Below are 20,409 nucleotides of genomic sequence, written 5' to 3' on the forward strand. Positions count from 1 at the left end.
GACAAAATCATGACGTACGCCCATACAAATTACAATCAAAAAGCCAACAAACTGCTGCACAGTTTGGCAAATTTTAATGTATATTGTAAAATTTTAATTTACTCTAAATAAATAAAATAAAAAATAAAAATTGCTCTTTCAGCGCTGCTACTTTCACAGTGAGTATAGAGTTCCCTTATATATAAGGGACCATGGGCGCCGGCAGCGGGGTGCCAGGTGGTGGTGGTCCACTTGCACCTCTTGGGAATCTCGAGATCAACAGGAATAAAGCCCGTCACAGACTTACCTATAATATATATTAATATATTTATAGCTCGGCATATTAATATATATTTTCTATACTAATTTCGGGTGACCACACACTCAGCTATAATATATATTTCTGTGGCATGTGGATTTAGTATAGAAAATATGTCTAGCTATAAATATATTAATATATATTATAGCTTAAGTCTGTGACGGGCTTCATTGACATTATATGCATTCTGTTGACGTAAATAGACAGTCACTGTTGTTCGTAAAAAGTAAAAAGACAAGAAAGAAAACTAATATCTACCCGCCTTGGAAATTATTTCTGCCAGCGCCCATGTAAGGGACACATACAAACTCTACAGTTTTATTACTTTATTTTGTCACACCTTGTATTTTTATAAATTGTAAGTATTTTTTTGTGCTGAAGGCAGGTCAAGTAGCCCTGATGTCACTGCGACCCTTGAGGATCTATTGTGACTCCTTCGCATTAGAGTACCGTCCCCAACCCAATGCTGCTCATGAATTGAACGATGTGGTTGGGGTTGGTGCCACGAATTTCCTCTGTAGATGAGTATTCGTAGCGACCAAGGTGCCTGTTTCTGCTCTGTAGTAGAGCAGAGGGCCTAGACAAGCGGCAAGCGATTATCGTAAACGCTAACGTCTACGTCACAAAATGTATGTGATTTGACATTAGTATTCGCTAGCAAAGCGAAGACTTAATAAATGTCAAATCACATACATTTTGTTAGCGTTTACGATAATCGCTTGCTTCTTGTCTACTAGGGCTGGATAGTCAAGAAGGAGGTGTAAAGGTGTCTCGTCCTCCTCCTCGCAGAATCTGCAATTGTAAGTACGGGCCAGTATATTTTAAAGTATTTCCTCAAAATAGTCGAAACTCTAGCATCTATTCTACTGCAATTGTAAGTATGGGCTAGTATATTTAAAAGTATTTTCTTAAAATAGTCTCTCTAGCATCTATTATATCTGCTAGGACTCGATATAGCGGATCAGACATAAATTCCGTCCTGACAGCTTTCCGGAGCTGCATAAAGTAATTGTGTGGAAGATATAACGTTATTTACTATCGAGCTGTACGGAACTCACTTCCCGGATTGCTTGACGGAAAAAATATTTAGGTAATATAAAGATTCAAGAGTGAAGAGATGCATGAAAAATCAGCGTAGGTGTATGTGGTATAATATGCATTGTAATATGTTTAGGTCGCGTACATTTTCTAGATCTCTCAGCCAAAGTGGAGGGATAGGCGCGATGTTAATTTTTAGGGTTCCGTAGTCAACAAGGAACCCTTATAGTTTCGGTCTGTCCGTCCGTCTGTCCGTCTGTCCATCTGTCCGCTAAAAAAATGTATTCGGCGAAGTATAAAGAAAATTTTCGTTCAAATTCCTTTGAATGTAACTGAGATGATGTTGTTAGTAGTGTAAAACACGTTATAACGTCCTGTCATTGACCAATCAAAAATTAGCGGTACTACGGAACCCTATATTGCGCGTGGCCCGACACGCACTTGACCGGTTTTTTTTAATCTGAGGGTTAGGTACGTTATATTATTATGTAGCTATATTTACGTTACTGGTAAAGATAATGCTCATGGATTCGTTTCTCTAGTTTCTGTAATCAAGCACGGCCATTTATAATTACTTCAATGAATAAAATTTGACTATTTATACTAGTTAAATAATTATACACTTTCCTTGCACTTATTCCACTTTATTTTAATAATTATTTAATTGAAGATGAATTTCCACCAAGAAGTGACAGTACATTCAATATCATATCTAGGTATTTATAATATACAAATACTAGCTGACCCGGCAAGCGTTGTTTTGCCATATAAATTAATATAACAAGTAGATAAAAACCTATTATCAGGCCTAACGAATGTACGTACAAAATTTCATTAAAACGGTTGAGCCTTTTTGGAGGAGAAACACGAGAATTTTATATTATGACCTAGTATTTATTTCAGGACCTCTATATTAAAACAAGAAATAACATTGTAATTTTATAATATTATCATGTTTATTGTAATAATTAAGGAATAAATGAGGCTAAATAAATAAATAAATGTCAGGAACTATATTAGTGTTTCTATAGGTAAGACCTATTATCTACTTCCAAAAGTCGAAACGTTGCAAACACTAATCTCGCTATTAGTCCGCTTTTCGGAATATTAAGATCCGGCTTTCCGGAATATTCCGGACTATCTGGACTATTCCGGACTATCCGGACTAAGCCCCAAAGCCTGGGTGCGGTAATACCTTATGATTATGCACTGATTTAGTCACAGTTAATCTAAACACCGCTACACATGAGAGCTTTCGTGAAATTTATCTTCAGACAAAGATACTTTGCAATCCATAGACAATCAGAACAATTTAAAAACAATTAAAAATCGATCAAATGCAAGTCGGACTCGCACACGAAGGGTTCTGTATCATTGAGTAGGTAAATAATGTATGGCAGGTTTTTTATATGGGAGCTTTTTTTGAATAATTTGTTTTATTTTGTCTTTTAGTATTTTAACATACATGATTTCCGAAATTATTTGTCTAGATGTCACGGGTATTGAGATGAAGCCTCGTGACAGACAGGCAGACAGCGATTTACTAATAGGGTCCCGTCTTTACCCTTTATGCACGGAACCCTAAAAAACTACCATTTAATTAAAAACCGAAACCACTTTTCCCGCGACGTCCACATAAATCCGGGCCGCATGTTAAGTAGCCAGATACAGGATCCTGCATAATGCATACACCCGGTGAGTTGTGACGGTGGAGAATTAATGATAATGTAGCCTATGTCCTCTTATTTACATATTATAGCACGTCATACAGCAAGAATGTCGGTGTTGTGGTCATAACGTGACGAAAATGGACGGCGCGAATGAAATATTCAAGCCGAAATGTAAACAGCTGTATAAAGTTGTTCGCGACAGAACAGCCCATTTTTCCACGTACTTGGAGTTATGTCTACAGATAGGATAAAATGTTTAATTCTTATAGACATAGTTGTAACACTATTTTACGGAGCAGTGCACTTTTTTGTATAATATTAATAAATGGTAAACAAGCACTCAGATAGGTTAAATGATCAGGGCGAGCGAAGCGAGCCTAAGTATAATATCCTACTGCAACTTAAACATTTTGTGGTACACTTTACGGAAAAACTATCACGCCTATTGATGCTTTAACATAGTAATTTTTATTTATATGCATAGATGTGTTATCATTAGTCACTCAAGGTGTGACGACGCGAGCCCTCACAAAGCTCGGATTTTAGCTAGGTAATTAACAGTAATTGTTATATAAATTTGACAAAAACTGGTAACAATATTTCCTATTAAACTTTTGTTAAATAGTGCGCGCGGATTATTATTCTAGTTTTTACACTGCTCAACAGATGGCGCTAGTAAACAGCTATTTTAAAACTTCAAACTTTTTGCGACCGTCAAATTAAAGTTTTGTAAGATTATTTTGATTGAATTTTTTAATTAAAACGCTCGGTCTTTAAGCTGGTATAGCCAATCTAAAGTAAAAAAAGAAGTTAAATGAAAAAAAAAAACACTGGTTAAAAATTAAAATGGAGAGACCAGCAAGAGCTAGGACTAATTAGGTATATAATAAATATACATATACGAGCCAGACTGGCCTTTGCAATTTTTATAAAGTTTGGATTTAAAAAAATTTTATAAAAACTTGGAAGAAATTTAAAGTAAGGATAGGTCCTCTTGCGTCATTCATATCTCGCAAAGTATAATATTATCTTGGCCGCATCAAATTTAGGTCTTGCCCTGCCACTGGCCAGTATAGCCTTTAAAACACTTACCTCATTGGTGTTCCAGCGGTGTCTCTGTGCGGCGAAGTGTTCGGCGCGCGGCAGGCTCTCCAGGTTCTCAGGTAGCTTGATTGGCTCGCCATCTGGAACAAACACCTGGTTAGACCTGGTAGCTCAAAGTTTAAGGTTTTTGGCCTCATGGGAATATCTGCTGAAGGTTTAAAGGGGATAACGGTGTGGGACCTGGGAAAAAATGGGGGCGTTGTGTAGAGGCTTGGGCGTGATTTATTTCACCTGAAGCATTTTAAATTGAAACAATGGGGGCGCTAAGACATAATTTGCTCTCAAAGTGGACATTAGACAAAATTAGTTCGGGAACCCCTGGTTTAGAATCTAAATCAGTGGTTCTGAACCAGTGGTCCGCGGACCATCGGTGGTTCCTGGAGGCATTCCAAGTGGTCCGCGAAGCCATCCTAATAATATGTGACGACCTACGAATAATAAATTTATTTGACAGTAACAACTTTTAGATTTTTGCCAAATAAAAAATAAATGAGTGCTAATTATAAAGTTATGCTTGTTTTCTTTATGAAACAATTATTTATTTAGGTAAGTAAACCAACTGGGTGGTCCCCGGCAATACAGACATTTGGTAAAATGGTCCCTCATGACTAAAAGGTTAAGAACCACTGATCTAAATGAACTAATCGAAGGCGTAAGGGGATGAAGTGGATAACTAGCATTGTATAACATAAGGGCACTGATTTTTTCCCTTATAATTTGAGCAAACCTTGTAGTATACCAACTTCATCACCATCACCATAAAATCCAATTTTTTATTTCAAACCATTTTCCTGATTCCAAAGCCTCTATTTATGCAAAAACGAACATTTTCAAGTTGTTGGTTATCATTTCATCCACACGACATCAATATAATTGCAGAGTCACTTTTTAGACAGCGTTTTAAATTAACTAAACATGTGATGATATGTGTTTATAATTTTATATAGTATATTATGTGTACCTAATAAAAAGTTGTGCTGAAAAAGTTTTATTTTTAATTTTTGAATGGGCAAACCTAACCTAACCTAAAACATATAAGATTAATTACTATCCAACTCCATCAGCACAGCTAAAAAGTAACTTTTACAGTGAACGCTAAACAAGGACCACAAACACACCCTATAGTATTATCATTTAGTTTTGTTACACCCTGTATTATAATAATTTACACTAATAAAACTCAAAAGTACAAAATTAGCAAATGATACATTTCCATATTTAATAATTCCTTATTGGTTTGAATTAAGTCTTCATTATACTGTTCATATTAATATATTAAATTCGACGAACGCCTAAAGTATACAGAATGAGAACCATGATTTGAATACGTAATGTGATTATGAGAATGAAAATTCCAAGGGTATGGGACATCAATGGCGCTTTCTCGTGGTTTAAAAGACATTACTGCTTTTCTGTGAATTTCTGAAATAAGCAGACTCTTTAAAAATTTGCACAATACTTACACAGCCATATTATCTAATATATAAAATTCTCGTGTCACAATGTTAGGCCGCGTACTCCTTCGAAACGGCTTTACTGATTTTAACCAAATTTTATATGCATATTCAGTGGGTCTGAGAATCGGCTATTGCCTACTGAGTACTTTTTATATTGATAAGTGCATTTGTTGAATAAATAATAGTAAATTATTACAACTTGAGACGGACGGCGATCATTGTTTGTGCGACGGGACAGCGATGGACGTTGCCATGGTGACATACTTATTTAGTCACTTCAATAAAATAATTCGGGCTAAATACTTTATATGGCAAAGAACCGTTTGCCGGGACAGCTAGTACAGTATATATCAGTAATTTTAAACAAGGCAAAGGCAAATTACCCAGGTTCTGGGCCAGGGGGGGCAAATTACCCAGGTTCTGAGCCAGGGGGGCAAATCAGATTTTTTATAAGCTAGGTGTTTATAAAGAATAAACATATAATAATTTTTTGTTGTAAAAATATTGTACTTATTGCAAACAAATGGCAAAAATCCGTTTTCTAAATTTTTAATTTTTATAGATAAAGTACTAGATAATATACTTAGTAGGGACGTCAACATGATCCAGGGGGGGCAGCTGCCCCCCCCCCCTCCCCCCCTGCCCCTCCCTCGGTACGCCTATGAGGCTTTTCAGTCTATGATATTTTTACATATACTCGAAAAAAAAATTTTTTTTTCGACCTTGATAAAAAACTGCCTTAAATTTAAAAAAGTTTCCTTTATAATTTATTGTATCCTAGATAACCCGGTAGACTTTGTATCAAGTCCCTCGCAATATAAACCTTCCCTGGACATCCACGAATATTTCAAAACTAAAAGGAGCCAAATCGGTAGTGAGACGAGGAAAATTGAAAATCCATTTTTATTTATATACACTGTGTAACAAAACTAAGTGATAATACTTATAAATAGAATTGAATGAATTGATGTGATTCTGTTGGTGAATAAATAAATAAATAAATTCTTTGTCGTAACGCCGCGCCATGTTGGATGCGAGTAGCAGGAGATCGGTCATCTTGGCGTTCATTGAGAGAGGCCTATGTCCAGCAGTGGACGACTATAGGCTGATATGATGATGAACGCCGCGCCGGTGCGCTTGCCCATAAAAAATTGAAAAAAAAATTGGTCTTTCAGCGCTGCTACTTTCACAGCGAACTCTCTATAAGGAAGACACACACACACACCCTAAACTCTAAAGTATTATCACTTAGTTTTGTTACAGCCTGTAGATGAGAGGAAAGTACAACATTTTCTTTCAAATCAACTAGCCACGATTAGCGTTAGTTAACTAAGTAGATATTCAAAAAGGAGGAGAATTCTTAAACCGAATTCCTGTCGAGATTCCTTTTTATCGAGAATTCCGAACGGAGAGTGTATAAAATATGCAGAGGAGAAACCACATCGTAAATATGTCCGGTAAAAAACTTCCAGTAAAAATGTCTTACGGCGCTAACCGCCAAAATTAGTGGGAAAAACTTAGCTTGCGAATTCCGTGCTGCGCAAAAGTGGACCTAATTGGGACGACATAAGGACCACGTACTCGGCTACACGGTCGGAATTTCAACAAGTTGCAATCGAGTTGTCCGACCTTATTGCAAGCGGATAAGATTTATTTTTGTCTGATAGGTAATTTGGACGGTGCATCGTATATAGATGCTAGTTTATTCGTTATTACCGGTACATAAAGTGTATTTTGGCGTGTCATTGGGTATATTTGGGGAGTACAGCTGACGAATGTTGCCAAAAGCCGGGCTGTTTTCACTTCGTTTCCGACAGAGCCCCCGCTACCATATTATGTGCAACGTGTGCAATGCACACGGACGCCATCCTCTAGGGGCGCCAAATCGCCATCTTTTAGGGGCGCCAAAACCAAAGCCCCAAGGACTCGCACTTGGCCGATTTTTGTATGCTTTATTTCACCTACCTACCATAAAAAATAAATTTAAAAAACTTGCCTTAAGGGGCGCCAAAATCTTTTTTGCACATGGGCGCCAGCAGCCCTTACGGGGGCCCTGGTTTCCGACGTGCGTTATTATTACTGTGGTTTGGGTAAACTGGTAATGCAAGGTAACAGTTTTCTTACGTTAAAGCTACTGAAACGCCGCTAACTTAGATGATCCATGGGAAATATATTTTTCTGGGATAAAATGTGTCCTATGTCATTTCCCGGGACTCAAAGTATCCCCATACCAAGTTTCAGCAAAATCGGTTCAGCGGCTTAGGCTTAAATACTTAACTTACTTTTTTTTATGAAATAAGGGGGCAAACGAGCAAACGGGTCACCTGATGGAAAGCAACTTCCGTCGCCCATGGACACTCGCAGGATCAGAAGAGCTGCAGGTGCGTTGCCGACCTTTTAAGAGGGAATAGGGTAATAGGGGAGGATAGGGATGGGAGGGAAAGGGAATAGGGGAGGGTAGGGAAGGGAATAGGGTAGAGGATTGGGCCTCCGGTAAACTCACTCACTCGGCGAAACACAGCGCAAGCGTTGTTTCACGCCGGTTTTCTGTGAACTAAGTACTTAACTTTATCCTAATGTTTTGACAGGAAAATGTATCGAGTTTATGTAAAAATTTTCATTAATTTAAGTTAAGTATAATTAAATCTCTAAGCGATATCATTGAGTACCATCTGAGTAGGTATATTCATCTAACGAAATATAATTTTATAAGGCCTTGTATCTATAATTGTAAATTATCAGACAGCAATTTATCACTATCATAGTGCCTTGTTATTTGATTATATACGTACTATTACAATACACAATATTTGTATCTACATATTATTATTTATTATACATAATATAACATACCTTGCCTATTACATTGCAAAAATACAATACATAAATTATTATAAATACAAATATTCACAGTACAAAATATTATATGTATTATATGTAACACAGTTGAAAACAGTAAACAGAAGAATGATAGCTTATTTTAGAGTCTTTAAATCGAAAAAAAAACTTTTCCGAATTACTTTGTTTCTAATAAAAATCATATTAGACAGATTGTTTATGGTCATAGAAATAAATTATGCCAACTAATTTTAAAATAATGAAAATTTCAAATGCCAATGTATTTCTTATGTGATTGTATTGTAATTGAAAAATGTTCTTGAATACCTACTCATTAACTATATAATTTACTGTATTAATTATTTGTAAATTATACAGCGTTGATCGTTACTTGTTGCTAATTAATAATTATATTAATTTACGCAAGAACTATGGTGTCTGCACGCGAACAAGTTTAATATAAAAAATCAATATGTTCAACACAGGTTGGGTTGCACCAACCTAACTTTGTAACTTTAAAGTACAATTGCAAAATGTCAAATCTTTGATTAAAGTTCAAAATAGACGACATCAATGATCAAGACGCCATATTTAACCATAACCATAAAGCTCGGTTTTAAATGCACGTGGCGAAAAACGGAACTTACGCTGTCATTATACAAAAACGCCATTTTTGTCAGTTCTCCTTTAGCAGCAGCGCCCCCGTCCACGTTCATTTATAACCTTGTTGGAACAGCTGTCATCTGTAAATTTTTCCGGTCAAAGTTAAGGTTAAAGTTAACATTAAATTTACCCTTAACTATAACCATAACTTTAGCCTTAACTTTAACTTTAACCACTCCTCTGGTGCAACCCAACCTAAGTAAGATAAAGACCCTGCGACGGCCAGACCTTCCTCAGTTTAGGAAAGCTGAAAGTTTACCTGTTTGTGACCTTTACAGAGGTAACACGACGATGACGACTTGACGTGGGAGAGCCATGCTTCGGCACGAATGGGCCGGCTCGACCGGAGAAATACCACGTTTTTACAGAAAACCGGCGTGAAACAGCGCTTGTGCTGTGTTTCGTCGAGTGAGTGAGTTTACCGGAGGCCCAATCCCCTACCCTTTTCTCTTCCCTCTCCTATTTCCTTCCCTACCCTCCCCTATTCCCTTCCCTACCCTCCCCTATTACCCTATTCCTTTTTAAAAGACGGGCAACGCACCTGCAGCTGCGAGTGTCCATGGGCGACGGAAGTTGCTTTCCATTAGGTGACCCGTTTGCTCGTTTGCCCCCTTATTTCATAAAAAAAGGACGACCAGCAACTATGGAGTTTCGGTCGCGGTATCCAGTTCTGAAGGTCTATCAGACCTTAGAGAAAGAGTAAAGCTCAATGTCATAGCGTATATTATTCGCGGTAAGTGGAGGAATCTCGTCTTCCAGTGCCGGACATTTTTGACAGCTGCTTCTGCAAAATGTATCCAATGATCAAGGATATTTTTTGAAAATCTGCCATCAAAATTTGCCATCAAATTCTGGTTGACCTATTGTCTTCCCTATAGTACGTGCTAAAATTAAATAAAAACAGACTTTTAAAGGCTCAATTTCGGCAATCTGTACTCAACTTATCTGGAATAATTATTACGTTCTCTTTCTCGTTTCTCTTATATAAGAGGGAAAAGGGCATACCTAATAATATTCTAAAAGAATATTATCTTCCTTATAGTACGTGCTAAAATTAAATAAAAACAGACTTTTAAAGGCTCAATTTCTGCAATCTGTACTCAACTTATCTGGAATAATTATTACGTTCTCTTTCTCGTTTCTCTTATATAAGAGGGAAAAGGGCATACCTAATAATATTCTAAAAGAACATTAACTTTAACTAGAAAGTTAAACTGGTTAACGCGAGCAGACTATAGGACACAAGTACTTTATTTTAGATTCAGAAGTTAGCGCCTCCTCCGCTTCGATTTACGGTCGGTTTTCGCGTTTCTTTTTACACATTTTTATCGGGAAACAAATATTTTTGTCCCGGATTTTTTCGGTTCGGCTAACCTTTTCAGCATTAGTATCAGTTTTATTGATAGTAGTTTGTTAGTTAAGTTTGAGTTGGCTCATACTTAAAAAAACAAAAAATGTACAGCATAAATACCAAGTACTATCAAGGAAAATCCACAGGCAAATGGCGGACCTACGCAATTCAGACCTTAAGGCGAGGATAAACCCCAATTTGTTATTCCGTGACTCCCGGTTTACCTAGTTCCAATATAATAACGAAGTGTTAAAAAATATGAGATATAAAGCACAATATTTAAAATACCTTAAACCGTAAACATTTTAATAAAACGTAATACTTTGGCTGTAATTAATTTACAAACTCACCTCCGAAAAAACTCTATTTCATCGAAATATAAGTATTAACTAGGATAATTATACATTTTATTTGAATAAATTGTTAGTAAATGTATATTAAAATTTCTTTAACCGAACAATTTTGTTTCTTAATATTTATTTCCAAAGATATTTAAAAAAAACATGAAAAATAGAGAAGATCCGCCCTTGTTGTGACAGTTTTATGCTAAGCTAAAATGAATCTTATTGCGATGCGTATACGCTTGGTCTTTGGTTGTGTGCAAGGTTATCGTTTTTGATTGAGATTAATCCCCGCCTTAACGCGACGTGTAGATGCATTTCTAAATTTGTATTGAATTGACAAACTTGCATGACGTCTCACCCAATTGAAGTCTATCAAATCCGTACAAATTTAGAAATTCGCGTCGCGTTGCTGTCCTAATTGACCCTTATTTAAAACCTTGCTAGATGGTAAATACAATATTATCTAGTACGTTTCTATAAACCCAGATCATAAACTAGACGTGGGAGAGCCATGCTTTGGCACGAATGGGCCGGCTCGACCGGAGAAATACCACGTTCTTACAGAAAACCGGCGTGAAACAGCGCTTGTGCTGTGTTTCGTCGAGTGAGTGAGTTTACCGGAGGCCCAATCCCCTACCCTATTCCTTTCCCTACCCTCCCCTATTCCCTTCCCTTCCCATCCCTACCCTCCCCTATTACCCTATTTTCTCTTAAAAGGCCGGCAACGCACCTGCAGCTCTTCTCATGCTACGAGTGTCCATGGAAGTTGCTTTCCATCAGGTGACCCGTTTGCCACCTGATTTCGTAAAAAAAAAGAGAATAGAATATAGGTACCAGTAAGAATTTGATCATCTGCTAGAAAAAGAGAGAAATAATAAATAGAATATAGATAAACTTCAGTCAAAAAACCTTAGAAGCCGGTTATCTATCTAGCTAACGTAAAACAAAATACTATGACACCTTTCCTCGTCTAGATTAACAAAAAACTCCCACAAAGTTTCGACCTTAGCAAAAATATCTTACATTGTTCCAATTTTTTTGCTCACCCTAACTAATGACGCGTCTAACGAAGTGCGACCAGTGTACCTTGAGCCGCGGGGCCCCGAGGCCGCTATTGTCACGGAGGCCTCACTATTGAAGGGTCTTTGTTTCTGTTTCTTTATTTAATGGACACGCCGACGCTGGGTTAATAGGACCTCGATCTCGTGCTATAAAAGAGATATACACCATCTTCGTAGTACAGATTACAGTTACTATGTGCGCCCGAATCGGTGCACGCACACATAAGCATGATTTCAGGTAGCTTGAGAGAGCAAAACAGTATCTCCATACATATTATAAAACAAAGTCGCTTTTTTTCCCTCATGTCACTTTGTTCCCTTTAATATTTAAAACTAAGCAACGGATTTTGATGATTCTTTCAGTGTTAAATAGCCCATTTATCGAGGAAGGCTATAGGCTATATTTTATCACATTAAGACTAATAGGAGCGAAGAAATAGAGGAAAATGTGGAAAAAACGGGGAAAATTATTTGAAAGGGCCAACTTGAACGCGCTAATCTCAGGAACTACTAGTCTGATTTGAAAAAATTTGTCAGTGTTAGATAGCCCATTTATTGAGGAAGGCTATATTTAGTAGTAGGCTATATTTTATTACACTAAGACTAATAGGAAAATGAAAAAACGGGGGAAATTATTTGAAAGCGCTTATCTCGCGAACTACTGTAGCAATTTTTATGTTATTTGGCACCGATAAGAAGTAGACCACGTGAAGGATCATAGGCGATCGATTTTAATCATTTTTTCAGTGGCTATATATTTTATACCCGTGCGACGCCGGGGCGGGTCGCTAGTAATTAATATGCAGTAGTTCATATTCATATCAGCCCACACACTTGTAAGTAATTATAAGCGATATTAGATAACATGAGCAAAACAATGTAGTGAGTAAAACTTGTCTGTATGTAAGTTAGTTCTTATAGATAATCAACTTTAAGTCTGTATATTATGTGTGTTTACTACTTATACGTGTACATATTCCCGATTCCCGACGTTTTTGACAGAAGTTTAGCCAACGTCAAAATGCAAACCAATAAACAGCGCTGTTCAATACATAAACTACTGTCAAAAACCCGGTATTAGAAAAACGGACAGGGTGTGCTCATGCTATAACTGCTAGTCGAACCAGCGTAAAATACTTTTATCAAATGCCAGTAGAATAAGCTAATGCAGTTTGTAGTACACAGTACACTGATTGATCGGCTACTCGCACCTACACATCGTTAGAGTCTGTCATGTTCTATTAGCCGTGATGTACAGTCGAGTTGACCTTCATACGCTTTACCTAATAGGAAATTTATAGTTTTATTGTTAAAATATTAGTTGTAAGTTTTAATGTTTAATGATTTATCAGAATTAAGTCGACATCGGTTTTTTTTTATTAAGTATTGTGTTTACTTAATCTTTTTTAACCGACTTCCAAAAAGGTTCCAAAAACACCAGTTATCCTTCTATGGTCAGTTTACATTATTCGTTTCTAGTCATCCAATCCAACGATGGATTGCTACTAGAATAAAGTAAACGGGTACCTGGAGTCTGGAATGCACTGAATTGCATTCCTGTAGCAATCCAGCGCTGGATTGAAAGAATGGAAATCGGCCATTACTTACAAAAATACAGTCTGTCAAGAAAGTGAAGAAATTAAAAAGTGGCAACATCGTAGTGTCATCCCTTTCCAATCAATCTAAGAAAAAAGGGATGACACTATACGATGTTGCCACTTTTTAATTTCTTCACTTTCTTGACGGACTATATTTACGGAGCGTTTAACCATCAACAATTCAAAGTTCGCTGTCTAGTCTGGACTCTGGTCATGTCATGTGACATTTTACACCGTGCCAGACAAGGAGCACCTTGTAGTTATTCGATGTGTATAATATCTTTAGTAGGTAGTTAAGGGTGATAGACCATAGTCACCATAGAGACACCAGTCTTATCAAATAGCTTCATATACATAGTCATAGCGTTATCAAACCTGATCACCTTGACGAAACTACTGTCAGCGTGACTCGCTAGACATAGTATGAACTATGATGCTATATTAATATTATACTAAATGTCACCCACAAGTCGCAACTCCGTTGAGTGAAAATTCTTTTGTCGCGCATGAGCCGTACAATTTTCCGGGACTTTCTATGTCCTTTCCCGGAACTCAAAGACCAAAATTTATCATTTTTTTTATTATTTTATAAAATTAGGTGGAAAACAAGCAAACGGGTGACCAGATGGAAAGCAACTACCGTCGCCCATAAACATTCGCAACATCAGAAGAGTTGCAGGTGCGTTGCCGACCATACTAAATTTCAGCTAAATCGGTTCATTGGCGTGAAGAGGTTGTTACCTCCGATTCTCTTTCCGTTGATAGAGAATCGGATAGACTCACAGAAACACCTTGTTATTAGAAAACAACCTGTTTGCGATGTCGTCATTTAAAGGAGTGAGCACACTGAGACGAGCCGTGCCGGGACTTAGCGTGCATCGCAAAAATCCGCCTCCATAGAATTTGTATGGAAGCGGAAATCCGCTGCGCCCCGCCACAGTGTGCGATACGCGCATCCGCTTCCATACATATTGTATGGAGGCGGATTTTTGCGATGAGCCCCGTTACGCTGAGCCCCGGCACGGCCCGTCTCAGTGTGCTCACTCCTTAACACTCATAAGTCATAACAATAACTTACTTAGAGAATGTCGAATGCAAAACTGGATACTGATTACTGAACTTAGAGCACGAGACAGGGCACAAAGTGCATATTAAAATGTCAGAATTAGTATAAAATCGTATGAGACTGCTAATGGCTTAAAGCTAAGGTTGTTCTATGTAACTTTCTCGTTTCTGCTTAAGTATGTTTATGTACTATCAGAGAAGTTGATTCCTATGCAAATCGGGGACCTAAGTAGTTTGGTTGTGTTACGTCAAACCCAGCTGACAGATCACAATTAACATTGAATTGACATATTCGACCAAATAACGTTGGTCTGTCAATTGCATAGGAATCAACTTCCTCGATGGTACCTATGTTTATGAGAAAAACTATTTTAATTGTCCATATTGTGTAGGGTCAGCAGTGCCGTAAATAGGGCGGTGCCGCCGGTGCCCAGGCACAGGGCGTATAGACTCTGGGGGGCGCAAAAATGGCCAAACCAGACAGATCCTTACTTTGCGAATTGCTCCCGATAGATTCCCGCTGCGCCCGAGAGATGTTTCCCAATGTATTAAAGGTTAAAAAACAAAGGTGCAGTTATATAGAAGGTCGCACAGGGCGCAAAAAGGGCTATTTACGGCACTGAGGGTCAGCATATTTTTTAATAATATTCATTTGATGAAGGATAAGTTTAAAAGTTTTTTTTAGAACAGTAGAGACAAAACTGTCCATAAACAAGCTGTTCCCGAGGCTTTAACAGTTTGCAGTTGTACTGGGCGACGGCCAAATGTTCGCACTCCTCATATTTTTACTTTTTTTTTCAAGTTACGACTTTACAAGTTTTTTTGTCACTTCTAAATATACCCTTGACACTTTATGATGCGTTTTATATCAGCTTCCGTATATTTTTTTTGTCACTATCTGCTATTCTCATGATATTAAATTATCGTACCTACGCATCTTTTGTATAATTCCATAATGTAAGCATTTTAACAACATAAAGATAACAAAAATAGGCTGTTTTTTTTGTAACTTTAAGATATTTTAATGAGCGAAAGATAATTTCTTAAGCATACCAATTTCCAACAATATAAAGATAACATAAACAGGCGTTTTTATTAAAACCATTTATTCATCTTAATCAAAATCAAATGCATTACAAACAATATATTAATATTTATTGACTTAAAGTTTTAACTAGTTATTATGACCAATCTTATCACAGCAAACATAATTAATGCGACCTTTTCACGTTGATGGACAAGCTATAACGAACATGTCATATTGGTCTACGATTGGCCATATGCTATAAGTGACCATAATCAATAATTGTGCATGCAATAGATTCGCAATCATGATCGAGACTCATGGCCCAACTTAACAAGTCCAATAGCTCACATGGCCAACATATAACACAATAACAATAAAAACAAAAAAACAAAAATGTCCTATTCCCGAAAAATGTTCCAAATAATGAGTAGGCAAGTGCCACATGAATAAAAATATAATTAGTAAAATAAGTCACAATATTATCGTAATATAGACCGACGGATCAATTACAGCATTTAAATACAGTACTTATTTAAAAATATCGTCTATAAAATTATATCGTCAACCTTTAGATACTCAATCAAATAACAACAAGCAAAATAGTATATTATCTTCTACATAGAATAATTATTATGATTGTTAAACAAAAATAAATGTTACATACCATCGAGGAAGTTGATTCCTATGCAATTGACAGACCAACGTTATTTGGTCGAATATGTCAAATCAATGTTAATTGTGATCTGTCAGCTGGGTTTGACGTAACACAACCAAACTACTTAGGTCCCCGATTTGCATAGGAATCAACTTCTCCGATAGTACATAAAATTAGAAATCAGATTTTTTTGATAACTATACAATATATATATGATAGTAATTATTGACATTGCTCTTGATATTTTTGAATCATCATGTGATAAGTGATGCAAAAGACAACCATTCACACTCATTGATAGTGAAGCAAGATACACACTGCTATGCTAAACATACTAATCAAGAATGACGTTGCAGAAAACAGAAGATTACATTGTTCTCAGGATTAAAAAACGTTTGTTCACATAAAATTGTCCTATTAGCGAAAATAACCATTAATAAATTAGTGTTTTTGTATTAAACACATCTCAAATTAACAAAGCGAGGCTCATTTCCACAAAAAAATATACAAAACAGTTTGTACCAATGTTTGTACTGGTAAATGCACTATTGTACCTTCTTAGCGTCCTTCGTTTTAGGCACGAATAGGAACACGAATTTCTGTAGCAGCTCCGTGAATATCATGGTACCGATAAACACTAGTAAAGTCCCGATCCAGTGTCCAAACGTGAAAGGGTTTCTGAAGTAGAGAATAGAGAAGAGGAGTGACACGAACTTCCTCAAGGTCACAGTGAGAGTCACGACCAAGGAGGCGCACTCCGTCGTCAGCACATACACGGCACTTATACATAGTCCTTGCGTCATCACATAGAGGATCATATACAGGACCTGCCTCGGCAGGGTCACCCCAAGGAACTCCACCGCTGGAGTATCAAACGCGATTTGAACGTGGTTCATGATATTTGGAGCAGTTGGCAGCCAAAATACTAGAGGTAGGAGATGCGTGTAGTACAATGCCTCCCAGGGATGTTTCCCGTATTTGGAGTAGAGCGACTCCTGGAAGATGCCCATGCGAGCTGACACGAATAGCGCGAAGGTGAGGATGGCGATGCCCAGACACCACCAAAGCCAGTCGATGAACTTGAGTTTCTCCTCCTCAGCAGCATCCTCGTGGGTTTCTCGTGGTGCTTTAACGTCCCCACTGGATTGTATGGTGCATATCGCTATTCCGGCTGATATCATGAAGATGGCCAAGTATTTGAGAGCTGGATACTGCTTCTTGAGAATCCAGACACCCATAGCCATGTTGGCCATGAGGGAACCGGCTCGGAAGATCATGTGTAATGGCATGGATATGTTAAAGTCGAAGGCATAGTTGTTAGCCACGCTACTCGTCCAGAAAAACCCGACCAAAAGTAGGTACTGCTTGAAGGGTATGTTCCTTTTGGCGGTACCGAATTTGCCAACAGTACAAAAGCCGATTGTCGCAATGAATAAGAATTGCAGGAATGTTGCTAAGTTGCCCGCGCCAGGATCCTCCTTCACGACTAGTTCCAGAAACACTACGTTTGAGCAACATCCCACAAACACCATGCCAATGGCCAACGCCGCTTTTACGTTCATTTTGAATCTGCAAAAATAATTAAATTGTGAATAAAACACATTATGAAAATAAAAGAGTTAAATTAAGTTCAAAAACGTATTTCCGATACCGGGAATCGAACCCGAGCCTCCTGGGTGAGAGCCAGGTATCCTAGCCACTAGACCATATCGGATATACGGTGCCCAGCAAAACATTGCATCATATCTTATACTTAACACAAAACAAAATTATTTGCATTTATAATTAATTCTTTTACCAGTTAATATATAATATTCTGTAATTATTTACGATCTCAAGGAAATGATTACAAGAATTCTTAGAAACAATCGACCCAGACAATTATTTTGACATCAAATAAGGTTAACCTTGCAATTCATATTAGACACGTAATATCCAAATATTAAAACACAACTTACAACGATAAAATATATAAGGAATACTCACGTTTAATGGCACTTTTTCACATTGAACACGATAAAAACACAAATTACGATCTAAAACATTATGACAAGCGGTGTACGTTTGACAACGATGGCCGCACTCGTCTGACAGAAAGAGACACAATATTTACGTAGTGTGACGCGGCCGATACGCATGCGCAGAACACAATACCGACGGTAAAACAGTCCACTCGAGTTTATATTTCTTGATCATAGATGGAGCTTAACGCTTATTTACTATTCAGATTCAAGTTCAAAATACATAATAAATAATAATATTCGACTCTAGCTAGAGAAATACAAAGACTGTTCACAGCATAAAGTTAACATACCTAGAGGTATATTAACTTTATGGTTCACAGTTATTTTGTTTAAATTATCTGAATTTCTGTGCACGCAGAACGCAAATTGTATGTTGTGCATTAGTGTTTAAAAATATTTTTATAGGACAATTAATTAAAAAATTAGTACACTTTGTTTAAATTATTTAATTTATTTTTTAAATATACTTACTATTAAATAATACTTATTAAGAACCACTAACTCACCACTTCTTGTTTCATTGAAACCTTTATTCCACTGCAAATGTAGTAAATAGTCATTTTATGTGTTTTAAATACTTTCCCGATGATACCTATTAAAGTAAAAACTCTTCGAGACGTCAAGACTCAAGAGTAAGATACTTTAAAAAGAAATTTTCAAAATTCATTTCCTTAAAAAAATAACTTTCAACGATAATACAGGAAAAACTTATCCAAAAGCTAGTTATCCAGCCTTACCTATGTTATAACGAACATCTCTCAACTAATAGCTATGATACTTGAACGTATTCAAAGCGAAATTAAAAGCATTAATTTGCCCTATTTCATACGTCGGGGGCAAAAAAAAGTTGTCAGTGGAATGATCCATGAAATTATGTACATATTCAACAGTTCATACTCGGATGAGGGCTGGGAATACATATTATTAAGTTACATCATGTTACATCGAATATTTTTCTGAAACCGTACGCGGACGGTGGAATTCGACAATGAGCACTTTTTTATAGCAATAAAAAAGGGTTTTGTAATTAACAAAACTTGGTTGACTACTGAACCCTAACAATTAGCAGATTTTTTTGTATATTGATAGATTAATATAAGTAATTTAAGAGTAACATTGTCAATTGTTGAGTGCAAATAAAACAGTCTATATTTTAGGACCATCAATTCAAAGTATGAAATCCTTAATATCTTTGTTAGCTACCACTTTCGAGATTTTTCGCAAATAAAAATGTTGTTGGTCTTATCAAAATGAAGCTACTCACAAAAAATGATGATGGGCAAAGATGTATGGGCTCTGGTATTGGGCTCAACAGGAATGGATTGTATATTTTTAGGAAGGTATACATGTACATTAATGATTAGGGTATGTTATTCGAATATTCGAATACTCGTTTTATTCGAATATTCGACGATTTTATTATTCAAATATTCGCCAAATTATTTTTCGAATAATTCGAATAGTAAAAATATTTTTTATTTTTGTTTAAAATGCTATCAAACATAAAATTAACATGGAATAAGAACAAAATTAAGTTTATTACAGAAAAATAATATTATTTATGAATATTCTACATCTTTAATGATAATACTATAATATATAAATCTGTTTTTAGTCTAACTAATGAGTAAATGACCATTCATCGTCGCCGTTGACCATGTTTTAGAAACGTCTAATAAATTCATTTGCATGTAGACATGAAAATGAAGATATTATAAACTCCTTTATATTTCAGTATCGTCAGTAATAATCGCTCACGATCTGTATCCATTGACTTCTATCAAGCATAATCACATGAGAAAAGTAAAAGGTGCTACGATCGAAAACGGTTTCCACTTTACAGCCTTTCTTTTATTGCGTAGCTGTAACCTTAAAATATACATTTTTAAAGTGTTTAACGATAAAAATTAACTATGTCATTTACAAAGATTTATGTTGATAAAAGTAAAAATTAGCATTGCTTACTTCATAGTATTAACAAAATAGGTTTTACATGGTTGTACGAAGTTTTTTGTTACTTTTGTTCAGAGTTTTCAGCGTTTTTCAAAAAATTTTAAGTATTTGAATAATATTCGAATTATTCGAAAACTTTTGTAAAATATTCGAATTATTCGAATAGTAAATTTGTCGAATAATAACATTCGGTAAACACGGTACATTTTGAGTAAAGCCATGTTAAAAGTGACATCAGCGCTCACGCATTTCATACTGTTAAC

General features: G+C 36.4%; 2 protein-coding genes and 1 non-coding gene across 3 annotated transcripts in view; all 3 read right to left on the reverse strand.

The window, feature by feature from the left end:
• LOC121732865 (calmodulin-binding transcription activator 2) overlaps nt 1–20,409 on the reverse strand; it is a 232,849-nt gene that overhangs the window by 116,578 nt on the left and 95,862 nt on the right. Inside the window, exon 3 of the mRNA XM_042122859.1 lies at nt 4,099–4,190. The gene's annotated coding sequence lies outside the window, so the exon portion shown is untranslated. The remainder of the gene's footprint in view (nt 1–4,098; nt 4,191–20,409) is intronic.
• On the reverse strand, nt 16,348–18,253 carry LOC121732866 (UDP-xylose and UDP-N-acetylglucosamine transporter). Its single transcript, XM_042122860.1, has 2 exons — nt 18,156–18,253; nt 16,348–17,738 (listed from the first exon to the last, which is right to left on the reverse strand). The coding sequence occupies exon 2, from the start codon at nt 17,729–17,731 to the stop codon at nt 16,715–16,717; it is 1,017 nt and encodes a 338-aa protein (XP_041978794.1). The 5' UTR covers nt 17,732–17,738; nt 18,156–18,253; the 3' UTR covers nt 16,348–16,714.
• Trnae-cuc lies at nt 17,812–17,883 on the reverse strand. Its single transcript has one exon. It is a non-coding gene; the product is annotated as a tRNA-Glu (tRNA).

Source organism: Aricia agestis, chromosome 13, assembly GCF_905147365.1.
Source record: "Aricia agestis chromosome 13, ilAriAges1.1, whole genome shotgun sequence".
Lineage (NCBI taxonomy): Eukaryota > Metazoa > Arthropoda > Insecta > Lepidoptera > Lycaenidae > Aricia > Aricia agestis.

What these genes read in the sequence shown, in the direction of transcription:
- LOC121732866 (XM_042122860.1), bottom strand. Translation starts at nt 17,731, where the DNA reads ATGAACGTAAAAGCGGCGTTGGCCATTGGCATGGTGTTTGTGGGATGT.